Source organism: Salmo salar, chromosome 23, assembly GCF_965601325.2.
Source record: "Salmo salar chromosome 23, fSalSal1, whole genome shotgun sequence".
NCBI lineage: Eukaryota > Metazoa > Chordata > Actinopteri > Salmoniformes > Salmonidae > Salmo > Salmo salar.
In genome coordinates, this window is record NC_138313.1 from 16,338,068 (window position 1) to 16,365,682 (window position 27,615).

The window sequence follows — 27,615 nt, forward strand, 5'->3', positions numbered from 1 at the left end:
ATGGGCTACTAACAGTTTAATACACATCATACACTTAGTATTACTTTCTTAGCTACAGTATAGGTACAGTGAGGGAAAAAAGTATTTGATCCCCTGCTGATTTTGTACGTTTGCCCACTGACAAAGAAATGATCAGTCTATAATTTTAATGGTAGGTTAATTTGAACAGTGAGAGACAGAATAACAACAAAAATATCCAGAAAAACGCATGTCAAAAATGTTATGAATTGATTTGCATTTTAATGAGGGAAATAAGTATTTGACCCCCTCTCAATCAGAAAGATTTCTGGCTCCCAGGTGTCTTTTATACAGGTAAAAAGCTGAGATTAGGAGCACACTCTTAAAGGGAGTGCTCCTAATCTCAGTTTGTTACCTGTATAAAAGACACCTGTCCACAGAAGCAATCAATCAATCAGATTCCAAACTCTCCACCATGGCCACGACCAAAGAGCTCTCCAAGGATGTCAGGAACAAGATTGTAGACCTACACAAGGCTGGAATGGGCTACAAGACCATCGCCAAGCAGCTTGGTGACAAGGTGACAACAGTTGGTGCGATTATTCGCAAATGGAAGAAACACAAAAGAACTGTCAATCTCCCTCGGCCTGGGGCTCCATGCAAGATCTCACCTCGTGGAGTTGCAATGATCATGAGAACGGTGAGGAATCAGCCCAGAACTACACGGGAGGATCTTGTCAATGATCTCAAGGCAGCTGGGACCATAGTCACCAAGAAAACAATTGGTAACACACTACGCCGTGAAGGACTGAAATCCTGCAGTGCCCACAAGGTCCCCCTGCTCAAGAAAGCGCATATACATGCCTATCTGAAGTTTGCCAATGAACATCTGAATGATTCAGAGGACAACTGGGTGAAAGTGTTGTGGTCAGATGAGACCAAAATGGAGCTCTTTGGCATCAACTCAACTCGCCGTGTTTGGAGGAGGAGGAATGCTGCCTATGACCCCAAGAACACCATCCCCACCGTCAAACATGGAGGTGGAAACATTATGCTTTGGGGGTGTTTTTCTGCAAAGGGGACAGGACAACTTCACCGCATCAAAGGGACGATGGACGGGGCCATGTACTGTCAAATCTTGGGTGAGAACCTCTTTCCCTCAGCCGGGGCATTGAAAATGGGTCGTGGATGGATATTCCAGCATGACAATGACCCAAAACACACGGCCAAGGCAACAAAGGAGTGGCTCAAGAAGAAGCACATTAAGGTCCTGGAGGGGCCTAGCCAGTCTCCATACTTCAATCCCATAGAAAATCTGTGGAGGGAGCTTAAGGTTCGAGTTGCCAAACGTCAGCCTTGAAGCCTTAATGACTTGGAGAAGATCTGCAAAGAGGAGTGGGACAAAATCTCTCCTGAGATGTGTGCAAACCTGGTGGCCAACTACAAGAAAGGTCTGACCTCTGTGATTGCCAACAAGGGTTTTGCCACCAAGTACTAAGTCATGTTTTGCAGAGGGGTCAAATACTTATTTCCCTCATTAAAATGTAAATCCATTAATAACATTTTTGACATGCGTTTTTCTGGATTTTTTTGGTTGTTATTCTGTCTCTCACTGTTCAAATATTAAAATTATAGACTGATCATTTGTTTGTCACTGGGCAAACGTACAAAATCAGCAGGAGATCAAATACTTTTTTCCCTCACTGTATCTCACTGGCATATTACTTCATTTATGTAGCAGTGTACAATACATTTTTGCCTCACCTTGTTGTGCTGTGCTCATTTGAAAAGGAAGGTGACGTGGGAGTTCTTCATGGGCAAATTTTGTCATCAAACTTGGTCATCAAAGTCTAGCATTTTCTGGATTTATGGTGCTTTCAAGTCAACTGGGAACTAAGAAAAAACAGGGTTGAATCATGATGACGTCAGTGATCTCCAGGTCGCAGCTCTAGAAAGAGGCCCGAGTTCCCGGCTTGGAATTCCGAGTGGGATGACCTTTCAAAATGTATTTTCCCAGTCGGAGCTCGTTTATTCCCGAAATCCCAGTTGTCTTGAACTCACTGAAGTCAGATTTCCCAGTTCCAAGTTAAACAGTTGTTTTGAGCACGGCAGAAATTATGCTGGATTGACAACATGGCCAATGTTGAATATTTGTCATTTTAAGCTTGGAAAATAGACCACCCTTAAAGCCAGAAATGGGACCACACACCCACTCCATTGAATAGCAGGCTAGTGATTGTTTTGCAATGCTTGCAGTTAGCCACTGATTCCTTCCAAACCACTCAATGCTGAATTTGCGATTTCCAACTTGTTGTCTTATGTTTATGTCCAATGGCCGATGAGCACCGATACATTTTTTCTAGAATTTCTCTTCATTAATTCTGTTCATAGGACATGGATAAAAAATGATTTGCCAGTATATTGTCGACTTGATTCATGATGATAACTGCTAACTAAGATTTTGAAAGTATGATGTTGACATGATCAGTTCAATCAAAGCTACTGTAGATATAACGGGATTTGACATCATTTTATCAATGGCATTGAGCCTTTTTGGCAGTGACGTAGTGTCCCCATGAGTGACATAACACTAAGCCAATCACGGCACAACAAGAGAACATTACCAACCCCTACGCTCTGTATTTTCTACCGGCTGCCCCCACACCACCACAGAAAGCACTAAGCTAGGCTGAAAGACCTGCATTTTGGAGCGGCCTTAATTAAGAAATCAAAAAACAAACCATGTTTGTATGTGGCTTTAACTCAATGATTATTATTATTATACATTGTTTGAAAACTGATGTTATATCCCAAAATAATATGCAAAAAAGGCAACCCTACCAGTCAAAAGTTTGGACACACCAAAGGGTTTTTCTTTATTTTTACTATTTTTCTACATTGTAGAAAAATAGTGAAGACATCAAAACTATGAAATAACACATATGGAGTCATGTAGTAACCAAAACGTGTTAAACAAATCAAATTTTATATTTGACATTCTTCAAAGTAGCCACCCTTTGCCTTGAGGACAGCTTTGCACACTCTTGGCATTCTCTCAACCAGCTTCATGAAGTAGTCACCTGGAATGTTAATTTGTGGAATTTATTTCCTTCTTAATGCGTTTGAGCTAATCAGTTGTGTGGTGACAAGGTAGGGGTGGTATACAGAATATAGCCCTATTTGGTAAAAGACCATGTCCATATTATGGCAAGAACAGCTCAAATAAGAAAAGAGAAACAACAGTCCATCATTACTTTAAGACATGAAGGTCAGTCAATCCGGAACATTTCAAGAACTTTGAAAGTTTCTTCAAGTTCGGTAGCAAAAACCATCAAATGCTATGATGAAACTGGCTCTCATGAGGACCGCCACAGGAAAGGAAGACCCAGAGTTACCTCTGCTCCAGAGGATAAGTCCATTAGAGTAAACTGCACCTCAGATTGCAGCACAAATAAATGCTTCACAGAGTACAAGTAACAGACACATGTCAACATCAAATGTTCAGAGGAGACTGCGTGATTCCGGCTTTCATGGTCGAATTTCTGCAAAGAAACCACTACTAAAGGACACCAATGAGAAGAAGAGACTTAGGCCAAGAAACATGACCAATGGACATTAGAAAAACTGTCCTTTGGTATGATGAGTGCAAATTAGAGATTTTGGATTCCAACCACAGAGTAGGTGAATGGATGATCTCCGGATGTGTAGTTCCCACCGTGAAGCATGGAGGAGGAGCTGTGATGTTGTGGGGTGCTTTGCTGGTGACACTGTCTGTGATTTATTAAGAATTCAAGGCACCCTTAACCAGCATGGCTACCACAGCATTCTGTAGTGATATGCCATCCCATTTTGTTTGCGTTTTTCAACAGAACAATGACCCAACACACCTCCAGGCTGTGTGAGTGCTATTTGACCAAGAAGGAGAGTGATGGAGGGCTGCATCAGATGACTTGGCCTCACAATCACCGGACTTCAACCCAATTGAGATGGTTTGGGATGAGTTGACCCAAAAAGTGAAGGAAAGCAGCCAACAAGTGCTCAGCATATGTGGGAACTCCTTCAAGACTGTTGGAAAAGTTTTCCAGGTGAAGCTGGTTGTCCAAAGCTGTCATCAAGGCAAAGGGTGGATACTTTTAGGAATCTCAAATATAAAACATATTTTGATTTGTTTAACACTTTCTTGGTTATACATGATTCCATGTGTTATTTCAAACCCTTGAATTATTAGGTGTGTCCAAATCCTGACATTTAATCCTAGTAAAAATTCCCTGTCTTAGGTCAGTTAGGATCACCACTTTATTTTAAGAATGTGAAATGTAAGAATAATAGTAGAGAGAATGACTTATTTCAGCTTTTATTTCTTTCATCACATTCACAGTGGGTCAGAAGTTTACATACACTCAATTAGTATTTGGTAGCATTGCCTTTAAATTGTTTAACTTGGGTCAAACATTTCGGGTAGCCTTCCACAAGCTTCCCACAATAAGTTGGGTGAATTTTGGCCCATTCCTCCTGACAGAGCTGGTGTAACTGAGTCAGGTTTGTAGGCCTCCTTGCTCGCACACACTTTTTCAGTTCTGCCCACAAATGTTCTATAGGATTGAGGTCAGGGCTTTGTGATGGCCACTCCAATACCTTGACTTTGTTGTCCTTCAGCCATTTTGCCACAACTTGGGAAGTATGCTTGGGGTCATTGTTCATTTGGAAGGCCCATTTGCGACCAAGCTTTAACTTCCTGACTGATGTCTTGAGATGTTGCTTCAATATATCCAATATATTTTCCTCCCTCATGATGCCATCTATTTTGTGAAGAGCACCAGTCCCTCCTGCAGCAAAGCACCCCCCAACATTGGCAACATGATGCTGCCAACAGTGCTTCACAATTGGGATGGTGTTCTTCGGCTTGCAAGCCTCCCCCTTTTTACTCCAAACATAATGATCATTATGGCCAAACAGTTCTAATTTTGTTTCATCAGACCAGAGGATATTTCTCCAAAAAGTACGATCTTTGTCCCCATGTGCAGTTGCAAACCGTAGTCTGGCTTTTTTATGGCGGTTTTGGAGCAGTGGCTTCTTCCTTGCCGAGCTGCCTTTCAGATTATGTTGATATAGGACTGTGGATACAGATACTTTTGCACCTGTTTCCTCCAGCATCTTCACAAGGTCCTTTGCTGTTGTTTGGTGATTGATTTGCACTTTTTGCACCAAAGTACGTTCATCTCTAGGAGACAGAACACATCTCCTTCCTGAGCGCTATGACGGCTGTGTGGTCCCATTGTGTTTATACTTGCGTACTATTGATTGTACAGATGAACGCTGTACCTTCAGGCGTTTGGAAATTGCTCCCAAGGAAGAACCAGACTTGTGGAGGTCTACAATTTTTTGAGGTCTTGGCTGATTTCTTTTGATTTTCCCATGATGTCAAGCGAAGAGGCACTGAGGTTGAAGGTAGGCCTTGAAATACATCCACAGGTACACCTCCAATTGACACAAATTATGTCAATTAGCCTATCAGAATCTTCTAAAGCCATGACATCATTTTCTGGAATTTTCCAAGCTGTTTAAAGGCACAGTCAACTTAGTGTATGTAAACTTCTGACCCACTGGAATTGTGATACAGTGAATTATAAGTGAAATAATCTGTCTGTAAACAATTGTTGGTAAAATTATTTGTGTCATGCAGAAAGTAGATGTCCTATCCGACTTGCCAAAACTATAGTTGTGGAGTGGTTGAAAAACGAGTTTTAATGACTCCAACTTTAAGTCTATGTAAACTTCTGACTTCAACTGTACATAAGGTCACTTAGAAATGTCCTTGTTTTTGCACGTTGTGTTAGCTAACCTAAGTTTATCATTTTAAAAGGCTAATTGATCATTAGAAAACCCTTTTGCAATTGTGTTAGCACAGCTGAAAACTGTTGTTCTGATTAAAGAAGCAATAAAACTGGCTTTCTTTAGACTAGTTGAGTATCTGGAACATTGTGGGTTCGATTACAGGCTCAGAATGGCCACAAAGTACTTTCTTCTGAAACTCGTCAGTCAGCGTTGTACGAGATCTTTAGTTTCTTAGCAATTTCTCACATTGCTTCATTTCTCGGAACAAGAATAGGCTGACGTGTTTCAGAAGAAAGTTCGGAACGCTTAGGATATACAGTATAGGTGTTCACAACTGAACAGGACATTTGATTGAAAGTAGTGGGAGACACATTACTAGGTCTGGACAGAAAATTACACACAAATAAACCACATTGACACCTTTTTTTTCTTGGGAACCAAAACAAAAGAAGATTTACAGCAGTAATGCCTCAGAGACGAGAGGTGCTGCTGGTTCTCACGCAACATGATGACACTACTGAGCCATGGAGAGAGTGCTGCCAAGACACACACACCTGCTCGCAAGTATTCACACACACACACCTCCCCACACACACAAAAATCGACCTGCAACAAAACATGCTGGGAAATATGATAATGAGGCCCCACCCACGTCTTTTTCACTCAGAGAGTTACTCACACAGTCGAGTAACAATAACACCATGAGATTTAAAATATTTCTTGAATCAAATGTCCTGTTTCGTTATGCTGAAATGTAGGTAAGGTGACTGACATTCCTAACACTGATCTGAATAAAAGGTATAGAAAGTTACATCAATGACTAAATGCACTCTAAAAAGGACGATGGGAAAGTAAACACTAGTGTTTAAAATCTGAACACTTAGGCTATACTGTATAGGTGTTCTCCTGGTTGGAAACTGACTGGAAAAAGCTGACTATCATGTTTTAATCTTGCATTCTAAACGCCTGTGTTTAAGATGAGAACACCTATCGGCACATCTACATTTCTAATATTTCAGTTTTAAACACTGACGTTTAGGTTATAAATGTGTCACGTTATGTTTTTTTCTCACTGCCTTACAGTTACATGACTATCAGGCCTAATTAGCAACTATACAGCTGAGTTGGTGTTCACATGGGAGCTCTGAACAGTCACTTTGGTGTTTTATAAATTTTTAGTTATTGCCTGAGAATAGCTCTATGATGACAAAGTGGCGAACATAAAGGGTGTGTTCGTAAATTCAATCTGGATTGCCAGAGTGTGCTCAGAGTGCGCTCTGCGCGTTCGTAAATTCAGAGCGTTGTGAAGTTGTCCATTTGTAAATTCAGAGTGTTTCGCTCTCGGAGAGTTCAGAGCGCACACTGGGCGCTCTTGGGAGGAATAGGGTTGAATCTGAGCGTTCTGACCTCACAACGGAAGTCCAGCACCCAAGCTAACTGGCTAACATTGGCTGGCTTGCTAGCTACTTCCAGTCACAAATAAGAGAAGAACTCACTCTGACCATTTCACTCACCCTAGCAGAGCTGGTTAGGCTGTTTTCATGTTATCCAGAGGGTTAGTGACTGTGCTGCTGGCAACAATTTAATGACGCTTTTTTACTGACGTTTACTGACACCGGCCATATTCAACGGGTTTTGAGCGTTCGTAAATTAATCCGTTATTTTGCACTCTGGCACACTCATACGAGAGTGCTCAGAAATCGGAGTAGATAGCCAGAGTGAATTTACGAACGCACCCAAAGTAAGAAACATTCTAATCAGAGAATGCGTAGAATCTCCATAGCCTAATACAGTATCTTAAATTCTGAAACTACCTTGACGTAATGAGTGATGCATCAATGTTCCATTAGTGGCCCATTATTGACACATATCTCATATATAAGTGTGATGGGTTCTGGGAAACTGAAGATAAATTCATTTGGATCTGTGGTTGTGGTTCCATAAGTAGCCACAGAAAAGAGGCAAAGAGAAGGCAGGAAGCCCTAGCTCCTGCTCCTAAAACTCTGTGCTTAGTCTGCAGACTCTGAACTGACAATCTGGAGTTGTCACTACCTGTTTGGCATTAGGAACAGATGCTCCAGTCAGTCTGATACCTTTTTCTTTCCCCTCACAGACAATGTAAAAAGCTCCGGAGCAGACATTTCCAGTCCCAGGGGGAGTTTCTGTGCTGTTAGAGCTGGATTTCCCTTTGACACTTTAAGGTGAGTCAGGGACCTCTGTCTCTACTAGGACGGTATCAGAATATGAAGTGAGATACACACGCACAGGAGCACGCACATATGCTGGAACACACACACACACACACACACACACACACACACACACACACACACACACACACACACACACACACACACACACACACACACACACACACACACACACACACACACACACACACTCTCAATTGGCCAACAACAACAATACATAACATTATAAAAACAAACAAACAAACACATCATAACAGTATGCATCACTGAGCCGTGTGCAACTTCCATTACAGCATATAAACATACCGGAAAAGGAGTTCACAGGACAGTCAATTTGCGGGAGACATAGTGTATTCAACAACACAGCATAACATTAAGTTCAGCAGCCCTCACACAGTCCCAGTGGCTACCACAACTGTAAATCCACTTCTTACTAAAAGCAAAATGTGGTTGAGGTGATTCAAGTGTGGCAGCGGAGAGCTCTGGACTCAGGAGCCTCTGTTAGCTAAAGTTGTGATTCTGTTTTCTGTTTGACAGAGCACAGCAAGGTTCAGGACTATTGTAACACAACACGCAGGCCTGTTTGTATGTGTGTGTGTGCACGTGCGTGCCTGTTTGCACACCCATACCTTACCTGGGAGGTAGACAGAGAGCTAGACAGGTATTCATCTGACTGGGGAAAGTAGTGGGAGACACATTACTCGGTCTGGCCAGAAAATTACACACAAATAAAACACCTTTTTTTTCTTGGGAACCAAAACAAAAGAAGATTTACAGCAGTAATGCCTCAGAGACGAGAGGTGCTGCTGGTTCTCACGCAACACGACGACACTACTGAGCCATGGAGAGAGTGCTGCCAAGACACACACACCTGCGTGCAAGTCTGGACACACGCACACACACCTCCCCCACGCACACAAGCAGGTATTCACACGCACACTCACCATGTACAAAGTGTGTGAGTGCACATGTGTGTGAGTGCACATTATGCAGTGTGCATCACATCTTCAGCAGCACTTTCTCACCAGCCTCGGAAACAAATAAAGAGAACACAGGGCCATCTGGGACACGGACTAGAGCTCACAGTTCTGCCTCAGCACCCCCGGGGCTCCACGCCTCCCAACCAGAATCCTCACACACTCCCCCAACACTCCCCTACCTACACCCTCTACACTCGCCCACTCCGAGAGCTACACACTCCCAGCACCACCAGCCAATCTCACACAACACACTTGGTAAGTAAGGATTCCAAGCTGATTGGGAGGAAAGGAGGAGGGGGGTCTACATGAGAACTTCACAACAGGAGATGAAAAGTTCAGTTGAACTCTGGACAGGGACCTGCTGTGAGAAGGTTGCTGACTGAATGAAGAACGGAGAGTAAAGGTGGAGAAGCATGACTATCTATGTGTATATGAAGGTCTAGATAGAAAGAGGATGCAGAGAGATAGATAGTGAAAATAGAGAGTAGAAATAAGGGGTGAAAATGGCATAGGGAAAAGAGGTATGGAGAATGGAGCGGAGGGAATTGGACTAGAGGACTTACCTGTGAGATGAGGAACATGGCATTGTAAATATGCTCCATTAAGGTCATGTGTAGGTTATGCCTCTAATATCACAGTATTACATGGCGTTTTCAGGAAGAAGAGCTACTTCATCCAGTTATATAAAGGACATAACAGGGTGGAAATTGTCAATTTCATGCCGTTTCACAAGACTTACCGCTACCACAGACGGTATGTCTTGAGTCTGGCAAGAGATACTTCCCTGTCTATCTCTTTCAATTCTACAGTTAACCGCTCCTAGTCTAACTGCTTGAGGGAAAGGGAAGGAGAGAGTGTTAGTCCCCAGATAGACAGAGAGATGGAGAGAAAGGAATTGGGAGAGGATAGAGATAGAGAGCACTCCCAACGGCCCTCACTGACAGCACCGCACCCAGCACACACTACACATTTCTCCTACTCACATAGTCCGTCGAATCCTCAACGTTCCACTAATGATAGGGAGCAGACAGAAGGGAGGGGGAGAGGAGGTCAAACACAGAACAGCACAGACAGAACAAAAAAAAGATGTGACTTTTTTTTTAAATCTGTAGTTAGGAAAAGGGCCATAGGCTATACTACAGGCACTACAATAGTGGCATGCTCAATGTGTCTGTTCAGGTAATTAGTGACTGGTAGAGAGGGAGAAGAAGCTAGATGGAGGAGGGAAAGGGTTAACATGCAGTAATGAATACAGGTAGATGGGTGGAAGGAGGGTGGTTGCTCTCCACAGCGCCACCTAGTGAGCACTGCACCATGTCCTGAGGGGGAGTCTGTGTTGGTGGGAGTACCCTGCTGCTGCACCTACTGTGTGGGTTCATCGATCAGGGTAAGGCAATTATCAAAAAACAATGTTAGTCTTCTGCTTTAGCCGAGAGAACACTGCCAACTTACCTGCAACGTCCTTCCAACCTCCTGCAAACATTTACTGTGTCTGAAAACATGTCAATATGTATCCAACCCTTGAGAAAACGTAAAGGTTCCCAACAAATGCATAACTCTTAAAAGGTGGCCTGGTTTTGAGACACAAATCAACTGCCTTGTTTTTCCATTGGTATAATTGAAGCCTTTTTTTATATTTCAGATGGCCAATATTAAAGCAGGTTGACATCAAAGCCAGGATGATATGATAAGAGCTAAAACAAAAAGGAAGATTGGCAATAAAAATAAAACACTGCCTCTGAGCTGAGCACGCTGCTAATTCTTAAATAGGGTATGGAAATAGAATGCATACATTATTAGACTCTAACTGGGTCTTCAATAACAAGCTCTCATCAAGTAGAGAGAGAGAGAGAGAGAGAGAGAGAGAGAGAGAGAGAGAGAGAGAGAGAGAGAGAGAGAGAGAGAGAGAGAGAGAGAGAGAGAGAGAGAGAGAGAGAGAGAGAGAGAGAGAGAGAGGAGAGAGAGAGAGAGAGAGAGAGAGAGAGAGAGAGAGAGAGAGGCTTCTAAGGATACAACTCCCATGATATTACACCTCAGATCTCGAAAATACTAGCAGAGATGGTATGAGAACTAGAAGGAGGGAGATTACAAAGACAACAGAGAGAGTTAGAGAAGGAGATTCGTTGCCTTCTTTGTCTGATCTGTGTTTCTTCTTCCTGTTTATTCCTTTCATACTCAATACTCCATGGCACAACACAACATATACTCAACCTCTCAGCTTCCTGCCTCATACATTACAGAAGACTTCCACCATGCAGCTTCCACTTTGATTCAGAGGGGTGGTGTTAAATGCGGAAGACACATTTCAGTTGAATACATTCAGTTGGACAACTGACTAGGCATCCCCCTTTCCCAGTCATGTGTATGTGCGCGCGTGCATGAGTGGAAGAGTCTCACTGAGAGAGAGAGAGAGAGAAGTAGAGAGCTCAAGATCCTCTCCTGTGCTGCTGTAATGTGTCTGTCGTTGAGTTGAGATTACATTTCACCTTCAGAGGTTAGAGCCCTTTTGCTTATTCAGCAGCCAGTCTGGGGATTAAATTGTTCTCCTTCGCTGTGAGGTACCTGCACCACCTATTCCCTTCATTCACACTTCCCTTTCAAATAAAGCTGGACAGAGCCCCTTAAACTCTACATTCATGCTCCAGCCCCCTTCCCAGCCCCCTAATAAGCTTGCCCTGTCCATCCCTCCCTCCCTCCCCATACTTCCCAAGCCAGACCTAGGCAATAGAGGCTATTCATCCTCTAGTAAAGGCAGTAATGGTAGATAGAGATTAAATTTAGTCTGTCTCTCTCTCTCTCGCTCTCTCTCACTCTGCCTCTCTCTCTCTCTCTCTGCCTTTCTCTCTGACTCTCTCTCGCCCGCTCTAACTGAAACCCACGACACGTAGCAGGTGCCACAGCAGAATTGATTCAGAGACACATGGGATTTGTATTCCACTCCACGACCTTGCTGACTAAAGGAAAATAAAAGATAAAGGGGCACGGCGGCACGCTTCTTTTTCTAGCTGCTTAAAAAATTACCTTATCATAAACAAGGGCTGCAGGGCTGGGGACAGTGAGCTGAGAATCAGCTATATAGCCTAGTCCCCTATTGGAAGTGCACGTTGTGCACTAAATCAAGGAAAGGTGCATCATCATAAGACAGCAAACACTAGGCAAAATAAAAAATAGTCTGAGGAACTGTCTCTCTGTTTCATAAAGTAACTGCTGTGTTCCTTCACTTGGAAAGATTCTGCCTGGAATTGTGTGTGTTCATATCTAGCCGAAATCGTAATATCTCCCATTTATAACTTTTGATCATACACTATTTCCTTCGTAGCAGTCTGAGTTGCTTGGAAGAAAAGTTATTGAATGGGATAAGCTTATTCCAGAAACTGAAGTGACATTTTAAAACACCTATGGCAACATCCTCAGATAGAGCTACAGACATTCTGTGGCATTATACTGTATGTGATGTGAGAAACTTCAGAGTTGAGAGTACTCCCGAAACAGAAATGACTTAGCCGGAGGCTATTCCGTCACACAACACAAATGTTTATCTCCAGAACCCATAAAAACACTTGACAACAAAGTCAATAACCCGAAGATGTGGGAAGGGAAAGGGTCAGGTAAAAGATTGACACATTGTCCTTACACAGTGAACCATGAGAAAAGAGAGTGCATTTCGCTTAAGTTGAGTGGAATTGAGTGGAAAATCTCTTTGATGGAACATTTTGTGAGTCTTGACTATAGTTTTTAAAGGAGGAGGTGAAGAGTGTAGGTGGGACTGAACTCTATAAGACCCTGTAGCCTTGGAGTAGCTGCCAGTCACAGCAGCCTTCTGTGTGTGAGGTCCCGGCTGTGTGACGGTGGTCCCTGAGGGCCAAACTGAACACGTCAAAGTCACTTTAGCCTGTTTGACCCTGTGTGAAATTAGTTAGTGAGCGGAACTGGAAGCCCTGACCGGTAAACAGACTACCACAGAGCGCTCCAACACTAATAGACCATGTGTTTGTGAGTGGATGTCTGACTGAGGAGGTGTCCTAAATGGCACCCTATCCTTTATATAGCGCACTACTTTTGACCAGGGCATAATAGGGCTCTGGTCAAAAGTTGTGAACTATATAAGGAATAGGGTGCTATTTAGGATGCATCCTCTGACTGGGCAGTGTTCATGCAGTATGTGTCACACAGTGCAGGTCAAAAGGTATTCCACACACTCACTGACACCAGAAAGGTCAATGCTACTGGACTGCAGGACTCTGGACAACACTACAGCGATAATCCACTCTGCCCTGCTGCACATTTCCATGAATAGGAAACTAGACCTTTCAATTTACTGTTACCAGAGGTCCTCTAACTCCAAGGTCATGGGTTCAATTCCCGCAAGGATCGCATAAACTAAGTGGCACATAGTACCTTATTCCTCTTGGAGTGACTATAAGTACTGTAAACCCAGGAGCCACTCGTCTGCCTGCGCTTTAGTTCTAGATAGTAATGCTACTGAACAATACACTGAACAGTACTGGATCCAAAAACCAGATTGGAATTTTTCAATAATACAGTTGGCACTTACTTTTTTTTTTTGCTGTTTGAAAACCAATATCTCTTAAGAGTGGAAGGTTGGAGATTGGCTAAAAATTGCAAAGAGCTGAAGAATCTAGATTACTTTTCTTCAGAAGGGGTTTCACAATGGCAGTTTTTAGTGCAGTGGGGAAAGTGCCTGTTAACAAGGAGTGATTACCAATAGCTTGTACTTCTTCTGATATGCAATTAAAAACTGTTTTGCAGAAGGTGGAGGGGATAGGATCGAGAAGGCAGGTAGAAGGCTTAAGTTGTGAGATCACTTTCCTGAGCACGTCTGTGTTAACCAGGGAAAATAAATCCATAGTGCCTTTGCTTGGTAGACTGGTAGACTCATCAAACTTCTCATCAGGTTTTGCTTGACTGATACCCAGCTTAATGTTTGTTATCTTATCTCTGAAATATGCCGCAAATGCATCACATTTAGATGTGGAGGAAAGTTCACATAGGTTTGCTGAGGTAGGATTTATCAGGACATCAATGGTCGAGAAGAGCACTCTCAAATTATTCTGATTATTAGTGATCAATTTAGGAAAATTAGCCCATCTCGATTTTTCTAACTGTCAAGTTGCTCTCTCAGAATATCATAATGGACCTGCAACTTTGAAAGAAAAAGCCTCAGAGATGCTCTGTCAGGATGAATTATCTGGGCAGATGTTGCTAAAGGAGCCAATAATTCACAGACCGCTGCAACAGAGGGAGACTTTCAGAATAGCAACCCAGAGAAAAGCATTAGGGTGCAAAGGTCTCTCTCAGAATGCCAAGTTGCTCTCTCAGAATATCATAATGGACCTGCAACTTTAAAAGAAAGCCTCAGAGACGCTCTGTCAGGATGAATTATCTGGGCAGATGTTGCTAAAGGAGCCAATCATTCACAGAATGCAGGAACAGAGAGAAACTTTCAGCACAGCAACACAGAGACAAGCATTAGGGTGCAAAGGTCTACCAGAATATGTTGTACTTTTCTTTATTTCACCATTCCTCTGACACTGAATCAAAATTAATTTATGTGTTAACAGCTAGAGGATAACAAATCCTTTCTCTTTTATAATAGAAACAACAGTAGACTGTAGACTGTTTTAGTGCCTGCTTCTCCAACTTAGAACTAAAGACCTCAGCTGAAAACATCCTTTTAAGTAGCAGACACTTATAACACAGTTAGTGCAACACCCACACTGACACAACCTCGTCTCGTTATAAAATTGCTATATCTATAGTTGATAATACAATTTTCCTGTGTGCAATGTATCTCATTTCCTGTGATCAAATTACTTTCTTCCTGGCACTTGACTGTGACAGCGCTCACTCTCTCTCGCACTCTCTCGCTCTCTCTCGCTCTCGCTCGCACTCTTTCGCTCTCTCTCTCTCTCTCTCACTCTCTCGCTCGCTCTCTCCCTCCCTCTCCATCTGTCCATCTCTCTTTTAATGAAGTGTGTCCCATTACCTGTCCTTTAGCAGCGTAGCGACTACAATCCTTTTCGGAACATTTAGTTTTGTGGCAGTTGGTCGTTCAGTGAGCTTTGGTCATCTCTATGGTCATGCACGGCAGTAGGCAGTATATGTATTGCTGCAGTTAGTTTCACACATAGCTGCCTGTCTGAAACATATTGAAGCATGCCTGGCAGCTCTCCTTGAACATGACTAAGGAAATACCTAAGGGATATATGTTACATGGTAGGAGAGAAGACTATCTAGTTGTTAGAAGCAACTGTACTACTGTTAATAAGCAGCACTATAGCTTTCAACTGAAGTGTTTGGAAAGTAGCTGCTGGCTACAGTTGTGTAGAAGACACTAACAAATAACAACGTACACAACTGGGACCTTCAAGTGGTAGCTATTTGTCAAAGAGAATGCGTGTACTGCCATTTGTGAAGTTACACTACGCACTGTGAAGGCAGCCAGAAAGAGAGAGAGCCCTTCTCTCCTCTTTTCTCTCCTCTTTTCTCTGTGCAGTAAATATATGCCAGAGTGTGGGCTTCAAGCACCAATGCTGCCCTTGTTTATAGGTAATCACTCCTTACCACCCACACACAACGACACTCTCCCTCCCTCTCTTTTCCTCTCCTATCTTTCTCTCTCTCCTTTCTCGTCTGCCCTAATTCCCTTCCTCTTTCTCTCTCTTTTTCCTCCACTCTCTCTAAGACTATCTCTCCCTCTCTCCCTCCTCTCTCTCGCTCTCCATCTCCTTCTCCACCTGCCTCTCTCAGTGACCAGTCTCTGCTGAAGCATCCGTTTTTTTCCTGAGCTCCAGGAGACACAGATTAGCGTTTGATAGATTAGGACCGTTTTATCTGATCAGACAAGCCTTCCGCTTCACAGCCATCAAGCCTTCCGCTCCAGGTGTCCAAAAATAAGCCTGACTTCAAACCTCAAAACAACCAGCGTGTAGAAAAACAACACTCTGTTTGTTCACGAGCAGAGAGAAAGAGAGAGAGTGAAAAAGAGAAGGAGAGAAGGAGAGAGAAAGACACAGAAGGAGAGTCAGGTATAAACAAAAACGGTATAAGCGTCGTAAAGCACAGGGCAGGGAGTTGGCAGGCAATTAAGCCTTTATGTTCCTCAGTGTCTCTAACCCCCACGGCCAATAATTTGATATGGTGGAATTTACTCTGTCATTAAGGGTTTTGTCATAAGCGTGACGAAGAGAGCAGTAGTCCAAGCTTGATTGCTGTTCTATAGAGACCATCCACAGCCACAGTAAAATAGCGAAGGGATTTTTAAAGCTTCCTTCAACTGAAAAACAACACACTACTAGGCCTACACTCTTAGAAAAAAGGGTTCCAAAAGGGTTCTTCCAGGTAGAACCCTTTTCGGTTTCAGAACCAAAAAGGTTTCTTCAAAGGGTTATCCTATAGGGACAGCCGAAGAACCCTTTTAGATTCAAGACAGTGAGAGTGTAGAATGATGACAGCTTATAGTCTAGCTAATGTGTTAGTTTCTCTATCACTAAAATACTGTTCTCTCTCTGTATGCCCTTGGTTGGTAGGTCTATAGTGATCACAGCTTCTAGTCTTGCTAATATGTTTCTCTGCAATGAGCTTCTCTCTGTCCTTGGGTGTGTAACACTGTATAAGCAACTGAGGGGAATGGTTATGGCCTCTTTCGAACAGATCTAGTCCCCAGACTTCATCAGTAGCAGTGGCCAGAGAGCCTGTTTTTCATGGAGCTGACAAGGACGCAGGCACCATAAATATGGACATAGCACAGCCAGCCGCCATGGTATGAGGAGCTCTCCACTGGCATAAAGATCTAAGCCTGGCAAAACAGCCCACTTAAAGTGATTCAGCACCGCACCAGGGACGGAATCAATCCATCACAGAAAATCGTGTGATGTGTATACGACAACCCGAGAGAGATCCAACAACACAGAGTGTGTGTGTGTGTCTGTGTTGTATATGACAGAGATCCAAACAACACACCGTGGAAAGATTCAGCCAAATAATGCCATATGCATACATGGCAGAACAGATTCCAATGAAGAGGACTAAGGAAACTACTGCAGTATTCTAAAATGAATACACTCCACTGGCTTGGCAAGATACAACTAATTAGATACATTACAAATAAAAACAGACAAAACTCTATGAATGAAGGTAGTAGGAAAAAAATGTGTGTGTGTGAGTCTGTATCGTGGATGTTTGAGTATGTGTGTGTGTGTGTGTGTGTATTGCTCCACACTGTACGTGTAGAGATATGTTTATTCAGTGACTTATACTTATATGCCAAGTGTGCAAAACTGTCATCAAGGCAAAGGGTGACTACTTTGAATAATATAAAATATATTTTTATTTACTACATGATTCCATGTGTTATTTCATAGTTTTGATGTCTTCATAGTAAACAAAAAACAAAAAACAACTCTGGAATGAGTAGGTGTATCCAAACCTTTGACTGATACTGTACACACATTTAAAACATTTCACGTGTTGTGTGTGTGTGCGTGCGTGTGCATCTATCGGTAACACATGACATACACACAAAAAATAGGTCCCATGGGGGCGAGGCGTTGTGCCGTGAGGTGTTGCTTTATTTGTTTTTTGAAACCAGATTTGCTGTTCACTTGCACTATATGAGATGGAAAGGAGTTCCATGCAAACACGGGTCTGTATAGTACTGTACGCTTTCTTACATTTGTTCTGGACCTGGGGACTGTGAAAAGACCCCTGGTGGCATGTCTGGTGGGGTAAGTGTGCGTGTAGTGCTGTGTGAAAGTTGACTACGCAAATAATTAGCAATTTCCTTCACATGAATGTTTCTTATAAAAACAAGAAATTATGCAGTTGTAACGAGAGCGCTGAGAGTCGGTAAGCAAGTTCAGGGAGTGAGTGTTTTAATAAAATAAAAGGAACGTTATACAAAGCAGAAACACTAACAGCACCCAGACGAGAAACAGAAACAATGACACCTGAGGAAGGAACCAAAGGGAGTGACATATATCAGGCAGGTAATCAAGGAGGTGATGGAGTCCAGGTGAGTGTTATAATGCGCTGATGTGTGTAACGATGGTGACAGGTGTGCGCCATAACGAGCAGCCTGGTGACCTAGAGGCCGGAGAGGGAGCACACGTGGCAGCAGCGTGTTTCCTTATCTCTTAGCCCTCGAGAGACTGGGATGCATTGTATTGATATTAGCCCTCTGAATACAATGAAGCGCAAACCCTGCCTCTCAGTTCTTGGCCAGCTGAAGCTTAACTTAGTCCTTCTTTGCAGTACTTGGCCATATGACTGGACAATAATCAAGATAAGATAAAACTAGAGCCTGCAGGACTTTCTTTGTAGAGTGTGGTGTCCCCCACAAAAAAATATGAGCCTTCAAGCCCTTTTAGGGCAACCGGCCGTGATCGGGAGTCCCATAGGGCAGCACACAATTGGCCTAGCGTCGTCTGGGTTAGGGCAGGGTTTGGATGGGGTAGGCCGTCATTGTAAATAAGAATTAGTTCTTTACTGGCTTGCCTAGTTAAATAAAGGTTAAATATAAAAATAAAAGACAGTTTCCTGAAAAGCACATTCACTCACAGGGTGAGATATATGTGTGCGTATGTATGTGTTTGCGTGTGTGTACATCTGTGTGTGCTTGGGTACATGCTTGTGTGTGTGCATGCATGTGTAAGTGCTCATGAGTGTGTGTGAATGCATGTGTATATATGTGTTTTTGTGTATATATGTGTATTAGAGGTCGACCGATTATTCGGAATGGCCAATTAATTAGGGCCGATTTCAAGTTTTCATAACAATCGGAAATTGGTATTTTTTTTTATATATATATTTTTTTAGACCTTTATTTAACTAGGCAAGTCAGTTAAGAACACATTCTTATTTTCAATGACGGCCTAGGAACGGTGGGTTAACTGCCTTGTTCAGTGGCAGAACGACAGATGTTTACCTTGTCAGCTCGGGGATTCAATCTTGCAACCTTATGGTTAACTAGTCCAACGCTCTAACCACCTGCTTTACATTGCACTCCACGAGGAGCCTGCCTGTTACGCGAATGCAGTAAGAAGCCAAGGTAAGTTGCTAGCTAGCATTAATCTTATAAAAAACAATCAATCATAATCACTAGTTAACTACACATGGTTGATGATATTCCTAATTTATCTAGCCTGTCCTGCGTTGCATATAATCGCTTAGGTACATTTACATTTGAGTCATTTAGCAGACGCTCTTATCCAGAGCGACTTACAGTAGTGAATGCATACATTCTATTTTGTGCATTTTTTGTGCTGGCCCCCCGTGGGAATCAAACCCACAACCCTGGCATTGCACACACCATGCTCTACCAACTGAGCCACAGGGAAGGTACACGTTGCTCCAACCATAAACATCAATGCCTTTGTTAAAATCAATACACAAGTATATATTTTTAAACCTGCATATTTAGTTAATATTGCCTGCTAACATGAATTTATTTTAATTAGGGAAAATGTGTCACTTCTCTTGCAAAGAGAGTCAGGGTATATGCAGCAGTTTGGGCCGCCTGGCTCGTTGCGAACTGTGAAGACTATTTCTTCCTAACAAAGACAGCCGACTTTGCCAAACGGCGGATGATTTAACAAAAGCGCATTTGCGGAAAAGGCACAATCGTTGCACGACTGTATCTAACCATAAACATCAATGCCTTTCTTAAAATCATATTTAGCTAAAAGAAATCCAGGTTAGCAGGCAATATTAACCAGGTGAAATTGTGTCATTTTGCGTTCATTACACGCAGAGTCAAGGTATATGCAACAGTTTGGGCTGCCTGGCTCGTTGCGAACTAATTTGCCAGAATTTTACGTAATTATGACATAACATTGAAGGTTGTGCAATGTAACAGGAATATTTAGACTTAGGGATGCCACCTGTTAGATAAAATACGTAACGGTTCCGTATTTCACTGACAGGAAAAACGTTTTGTTTTTGAGATGATAGTTTCCGGATTCGACCATATTAATGAACTAAGGCTCGTATTTCTGTGTGTTATTATGTTATAATTAAGTCTATGATTTGATAGAGCAGTCTGACTGAGCGATGGTAGGCAGCAGTTGGCTCGTAATCGTTCATTCAAACAGCACTTTCGTGCGTTTTGCCAGCAGCCCTTCGCAATGAATTGCGCTGTTTATGACTTCAACCCTGTCAACTCCCAAGATTAGGCTGGTGTAACCGATGTGAAATGGCTAGCTAGTTAGCCGGGTGCGCGCTAATAGCGTTTCAAACGTCACTCACTCTGAGACTTGGAGTAGTTGTTCCCCTTCCTCTACATGGGTAACGCTGCTTCGAGGGTGGCTGTTGTCGATGTGTTCCTGGTTCGAGCCCAGGTAGGAGCGAGGAGAGGGACAGAAGCTATACTGTTACACTGGCAATACTAAAGTGCCTATAAGAACATCCAATAGTCAAAGGTATATGAAATACAAATCGTATAGAGAGAAATAGTCCTATAATTCCTATAATAAATACAACCTAAAACTTCTTACCTGGGAATATTGAAGCCTCATGTTAAAAGGAACCACCAGCTTTCATATGTTCTCATGTTCTGAGCAAGGAACTTAAACGTTAGCTTTTTTACATGGCACATATTGCACTTTTACTTTCTTCTCCAACACTTTGTTTTTGTATTATTTAAACCAAATTGAACATGTTTCATTATTTATTTGAGGCTAAATTGATTTTATTGATGTATTATATTAAGTTAAAATAAGTGTTCATTCAGTATTGTTGTAATTGTCATTATTACAAATAAATAAATAAAACAATCGGCCGATTAATTGGTATCGGCCTTTTTTGGTCCTCCAATAATCGGTACCGGTATCAGCGTTGAAAAATCACAATCGGTCGACCTCTAATGTGTATGTGTGTGTGTGCGTCATTGCCTGTATCTGGGTGTCACGAATGTGGTAGGGGGATGCAGAAGCATAGCTGCTCCTTGCCCAGATAAGACAGGAATGTACCTCATGAAGGAAATCAGAGGTGAGACTTATCTCTGGGAGAGAGAAAAAAAACACAATATGAATGACATGAACGATTGACCCTCACACTGTATGTCTACTTGACCTTTCAGCTTGGCCAAGAAGTGGTGCAGTGTGTGTGTGTGTGTGTATGTGTGTGTGTGTTTGGCGAAGGAGTGGTGCATCACAGAGACGAGATGCAGCAGCCATCAAGGAACAGGGATTTAAGAAGTAGTCTTGGGTGGCTGTCTGATTGCAAGGTTATGGCAAAATGGTTGATCACGGCAAAAACAGTAGGTTGGTGGAACCAGCCTGATCTCCCTATAGCTCCCATTTTGTTTCACTGTGAAGTAAAAGGAATCGTAAGGTCAACATGCTAGGGATGTGAGGGTTGATCAATTCTAATTAAGACATGTGTAAGGGTCAAAGGGCTCTGGTCAAACGTACACTATGTAGGGAATTGGGTGACATTTTGGTACAGCTTTATGGAAAAATACATGTTAAGGTGTAAGGTTCAGAAACAAAATACATTCACAGCACGTCAATACAAATATCAGTGATGTGGATAATAACTCTGCCTGAACGAACTGCTGTGACTCAGCATCAGAATCAGACATGGCAGTGAATTGTGAATTGTCTGATTGTACATCTCATCACACCTCTATACCTACCATGTCAGCTAGGCTTGTCTGCAGTTATCTGAGGAGAATGGCATAGGGTGCTAGCACTGATAAGCTGGGAACTGGAGGAGGGCTTGACACTGTGTGCTTGACACTGTGTGCTTCAGAGAGAAGGAAGGCATGCTCTCACAAGCTCCTAAAATGACTAGAGATTCTCTTATAAGCATTCCTAATGCAACGAGAGGGAGGGAGAGAGAGAAAGAGAGAGAAAGAGAGAGAGATGTGTGTGTGTGTCTGTGTGTGTGTGAGCAACCCTAATCAGGATTAAATCTATGCTTTTTCATATTCCTCATTTACGAGTAATACTAAACCCAGCAACAATATGAAATACAATAATTTCCCTAGAATAACAAGGCAGTGAGTTGACATTCTCATCTACATAAAAGGCAGACCACCCCACATTCATATCTACATAGAAAATCACCCAATGCATTTTCATCATCAGCATAGCTAGAGACTGAACAGAGTTATTTTGGTATTTTCATCCCTGCCTTATTCCACTGAAGATGAAATGGAAAAGTTGGATTTGTTCACTGTGTTTTTTAAAGGCAAATACACAGGAAATACACAGGTCTTTTTCAATCACGTTAAGAGGACTGACTAATTAAATAATCATAGTGATTACCTGATCACCATTCTCTGCCACTGACAGTGAGTAACAATCATTCCTTACTGAACAAAATCTCCTCCAGTTCTCCATTATGAGTGACTAAGAACAGTGTGAGGTGAATGGGAGGGCTCTTTGAGCGTTTGCTTGAGCCTTCCTGGAGTGCCAAATGGCCGGGCAAGCTCAGCACATCTTACGTATTCATTGTTTTGCAGTTAAAGTTTTAGAAATATTTCAAATACCATTCGAAACCCAGGTCTAACTGGGACACTGTGGCAGTGGCAGTGGGACAGTACCTGTGCCTCGGGTAGGGAGACGTCCATGATGTTGGGCTGGCCTCGTGGCGCTCCGTTCTCCAGTCGTGAGTAGACCACCTGGTACCCCCTGATCTGCCCATGCTGTTTCACCTGGAGGGGGGGCTTCCACATCACCCTCAGGGCTGTAGAGTTCAGGGCATCAGCCTCCACCTTCCTGGGAGGGGCTCCGGGCACTGGGGGAAAAGGATAACAGGTAACAGAGGTTACATAACAATTTAGCGTACTGCAGGTAACAAGTTAAGCTTCAACTCTGACTGAGGGTTACAGCTAGGCTTAAACCTGTGTCCAAAATGGCACCGTATTTCAGATGTACCCAGAGAATAATTTAAGATGACCAACCAAGCCTGTTTCAAACACTGTGCTCTATAGCTAGCTAGATCTCTATCGGAATGGCATCAAAGCTTCATCAAAGAAACAGACCTATTGAGAAACATTGAAAGGTCTGTGGAGGTTCAAAGGTAATATGAAGGTAGCATAGATCCCTTTGAAGGTTAGATAAATCAAAGCGTCTCGTGGTTTCTTGGGGGGGACATCAGCGGCTGGGTTGAGTGGCCAGACTTAATGTTTCATGGCAGAGGAAGAGCAGAGCTGCTATTTAAACAGGCTTATCATGAGCAGGATGCATGATCAGCTACCAGGGGAGGTTTTAAATTAATACAACTAGGACTTCAATAGAAATGAGCGGAGATAGATTGGCTTGATAATGATAGTCAATAGGAAGCAGCAGAGAGTGAGGAGGAAAGGACAGGAAGCGGTAAAGGAAAAGGCCTGTATTAAGAGATTAATACATAGATATAAGCAGACTGTTAGTGTAGTATTCTACCCAGCGCAACACTACATATCCTAACGGAAAGGAAAAGCTCAGTATCTGCCAGTCAGCACTATGCACAGCAGCTCTGCTAATTGGAACCATTTAACCTCATAATACATCTGCAAGCTTCCAGAATCCTGCAGAATCCTGCCGCCTCGGTCGACCTTCAGAAGAACAAAAGTCAATATGGCTCTTGTATTAACAGATAAACACAAAGCCCAAGTCTACATCCCAAATTGCACCCTATTCCCTTTACAGTGCACTACTTGTCAAAAGTAGTGCACTATGTAGGCAACAGGGTCCCATTTAGAACACACACCATGCCTGTGTAAAATGGAAGAGGAACAGATGTAGAGAACCCCAGCACGTATACACAGACATACTCATGATGCTGTTGAAGTCTTTGAAGTTCGGTCTTCAAGGATTTCAATCCAGAGTACTGCTGGGTGTAAATTGTTCATCCTGTCTTCAGACTTGTCCAAAGGGTCCGTACACTGAAAAAAATGCCGGGTTGTTTGGATGACCCAACTGCTGGGTTGCAGGCATTGGGTCATTTATCAAATCAAAATCAAACCAAATGTTATTTGTGACATGCGCTGAATGCAACAGGTGTAGACCTTACAGTGAAATGCTTACTTACAAGCCCTTAACCAACAATGCAGTTTTAAGAAAATACCTAAAAAAAGTATGAGATAAGAATAACAAATAATTAATTAAAGAGCAGCAGTAAATAACAATAGCGGGGCTATATACAGGGGGTACCAGTACAGAGTCAATGTGCAGGGGCACCGGTGTCAAGGTAATTGAGGTAATATGTACATGTAGATAGACTTATTAAAGTGACTATGCATAGATAATAACAGAGAGTAGCAGCAGCGTAGAAGGGGGATGGGGGGGCAATGCAAATAGTCTGGGTAGCCATTTGATTAGATGTTCAGGAGTCTTATGGCTTGGGGGTAGAAGCTGTTTAGAAGCTTCTTCGACCTAGACTTGGTGCTCCGGTACCGCTTGCCATGCGGTAACAGAGAGAACAGTCTATGACTAGGGTGGATACCCTCTGTAGTGCCTTGTGGTCGGAGGCCGAGGAGTTGCCATACCAGGCCATGATGCAACCCGTCAAGATGCTCTCGATGGTGCAGTTGTAAAACCTTTTGAGGATCTGAAGACCCATGCCAAATCTTTTCAGTCTCCTGAGGGGGAATAGGTTTTAGTTGGGTTGTTTTCTTTAAAAAGAGCAAGGTTGGGAAGTTGATGCTTTGTTATTGAGATATGACCCAGCTGGTCTGATGAGAAAACTGGAGGCGTAGCTTAGTAGGGGTGGGGCTTTCAGATAGTTATTTTTGGATACCCGTGACAGTAAATGTAATTCCGGTTGATCTGTTCTGCTATGTTGTTATCACATATTGAGGTTGAACACTCAAATTTTTGTAACTTTGAGAAAGCGTAGTAGTTTCTTAAGAGCCTTTGGAAAACCCAATGTTGAGATGAATACCACTTTGTTATAGTATGCAAATAACAATATTATTAATATTATATTTGAATATTTAAAGTGCAAAAATGTTAAAGAAAATGTTTTATTTGCAGTGTACGAACTTAATTGATAAAGATGAATTACATTTACTCTCATTGGTGGCCAAAAAATAACTATCTGAAAGTCACATCCCCAATTAGCCACACCTCCTGAAAACAACCTAATGATTACATTAAAAAAAGACCCAGCTGCTGGGTCGATCCAGCATGAAAATGAATAAAACCAAACTGATGGTTAAATTAACTCATGTTTGGGTAATCCCAATATCCCAACATGTTGGGTTATTCATGCAACCCAACTGGCTGGGTCAAAATAACCCAGCGTGTGTTCTGCCAAATATTTACCCAGCGCAGGGTTTCCTAATAACCCAAATTGGGTTATTTTTTACCCATCCTTCTATTTAGAGTAACAATAAACCCTATTGTTTTCAAACAACATACTGTCATCTCTCAGTGTTGGGGCTGCACTGGGATGTTGGACTCAAACTGAGGGCAGCAGCGATAGTTTGTCTCCATCTCTCTCCATCTATTGCTCCCTCTCTCTGCCACCCAGCTCTCTTTCTTTCTCAATCCTTCCCTGGCTGTCTGCTACTCATCAGAGAGACAGAGAGCTCCCACTCACTCCCATGGAGTCTCCATGGAAACCGAGGTGCAGAGACAGAGTAGGTTCATGCCGTGTTCTCTTGTTTCTAGAATGTTCCCTCTACTCAGGTCCACATGAATGAAGTTGCTAATGCACTTTTTCCCAGAATCCCACTGCGTGAATGCAATCAAGCGCACAACATGTGCTTGTCAGCTCAGGGCAGCGGGAAAGTAATTCAGCCGGTAATTCGATAAAGATCTGGGACAGATTGGGAATGTATAGGCAAAGTCAGTTAGGGGGTCACTCATCCCAGTGTGGCAGAGGAGATAGAGAGGAGAAGAGAGAAGGATCTGACGGTGGCCATGTTTTCAGAACCCTTGACTTTTTCCACATTTTGTTGTGATCCAGCTTGACCTGGAGTGCTTTTCCAACAGTCTTGAAGGTGTTCCCACATATGCTGAGCACTTGTTTTCCTTCACTCTGTGGTACGACTCATCCCAAACCATCTCAATTGTGTTGAAGTCGGGTGATTCTGGAGGCCAGGTCATTTGATGCAGCACTCCATTACTCTCCTTCTTGGTCAAATAGCCCTTACACAGCCTGGAGGTGTGTTGGGTCATTGTCCTGTTGAAAAAAAAATTATAGTCCCACTAAACGCAAATCAGATGGGGTGGCGTATCGCTTCAGAATGCTGTGGTAGCCATGCTGGTTAAGTGTGCCTTGAATTCTAAATAAATCACAGAGAGTGTCACCAGCAAAGCACCCCCACACCATCACACCCCCTCCTCCATGCTTCACAGTGGGAACCACACATGTGGAGATCATCCCTTCACCTACTCTGCCTTTCACAAAGAAATGGCGGTTTGAACCCAAAATCTCAAATTTAGACTCATCAGACTAAAGAACAGATTTCCACCAGTCTAATGTCCATTGCTCGTGTTTCTTGGCACAAGCAAGTCTCTTGTTATTGGTGTCCTTTAGTACTGGTTTCTTTGCAACAATTCGACCATGAAGGCCTAATTCACACAGTCTCCTTCAAACAACTGATATTGAGGTGTGTCTGTTACTTGAAGTCTGTGAAGCATTTATTTGGGCTGCAATTCCTGAGGCTGGTAACTCAAATGAACTTATCCTCTGCAACAGAGGTAACTCTGGTTCTTCCTGTCTTGTGGCGGTCCTCATGAGAGCCAGTTTCATCATAACGCTTGATGGTTTTTGCGACTGCACTTGAAGAAACCTTCGAAGTTCTTGACATTTTCCTTATTGACTGACCTTCATGTCTTAAAGTAATGATGGATTGTCATTTCTCTTTGCTTATTTGAGCTTTTCTTGCCATAACATGGACTTGGTCTTTTACCAAATAGGGCTATCTTCTGTATACCACCCCTGCCTTGTCACAACACAACTGATTGGCTCAAACGCATTAAGAAGGAAATCATTTACACAAATTAACAAGGCACACCAGTTAATTAAAATGCATTCCAGGTGATTACCCCATGAAGCTGGTTCAGAGAATGCCAAGAGTGTGCAAAGCTGTCATCAAGGCAAAGGGTGGCTACTTTGAAGAATCTAAAATATAACAATATAGCTGTTTGAAGCTGGTGTACAAACCAAAAGTAAAAGACACAAACATGAAACTTAAGAACAGGAAGAATGGAAATAGATCACATAGAACAGATCTAATGCTTCTTAGACTTGCTTTTAATGACAAGATAAATCTATAACTGACATTTCTACAGTATGTGAATTTGGTTGGGTCGCCCAAAAAGTATTCAACCCCTTTCTTAAAGCAAGCCTTAATAAGTTCTGGAGAAAGTATGTATCACATAATAAGTTGCATGGACTCATTCCATGTGCAATAATAGTGATTAATAACATGATTTTTGAATGACTACCTCATCTCTGTACCCCAGTGAATTTTGAACACAGATTCAACCACAAAGACCAGGGAGGTTTTCCAATGCCTCGCAAAGAAGGGCACCTATTAGTAGATGGGTAAAAATGTTTAAAAAAAAGCAGACAATGAATATCCCTTTGAACATGGTGAAGTTATTAATTACACTTTGGATCGTGTATCAATACACCCAGTCACTACAAAGATACAGGCATTCTTCCTAACT

The 27,615-nt window shown here is 42.5% G+C and overlaps 1 protein-coding gene across 8 annotated transcripts in view; it reads right to left on the minus strand.

The window, feature by feature from the left end:
• The window catches only part of LOC106584181 (receptor-type tyrosine-protein phosphatase F), a 424,555-nt gene that overhangs the window by 76,326 nt on the left and 320,614 nt on the right, over positions 1 to 27,615 (minus strand). For 5 of the 8 annotated variants that reach the window (XM_082967931.1, XM_045706047.2, XM_082967930.1 and 2 more), the window contains 2 exons: positions 22,551 to 22,744; positions 9,967 to 9,993 (listed from right to left, as the gene is read on the minus strand). In XM_082967931.1, coding sequence (XP_082824057.1) covers positions 9,967 to 9,993; positions 22,551 to 22,744 — 221 coding nt within the window. The remainder of the gene's footprint in view (positions 1 to 9,966; positions 9,994 to 22,550; positions 22,745 to 27,615) is intronic. The other 3 variants (XM_045706049.2, XM_045706048.2, XM_082967929.1) reach the window with 1 other exon arrangement.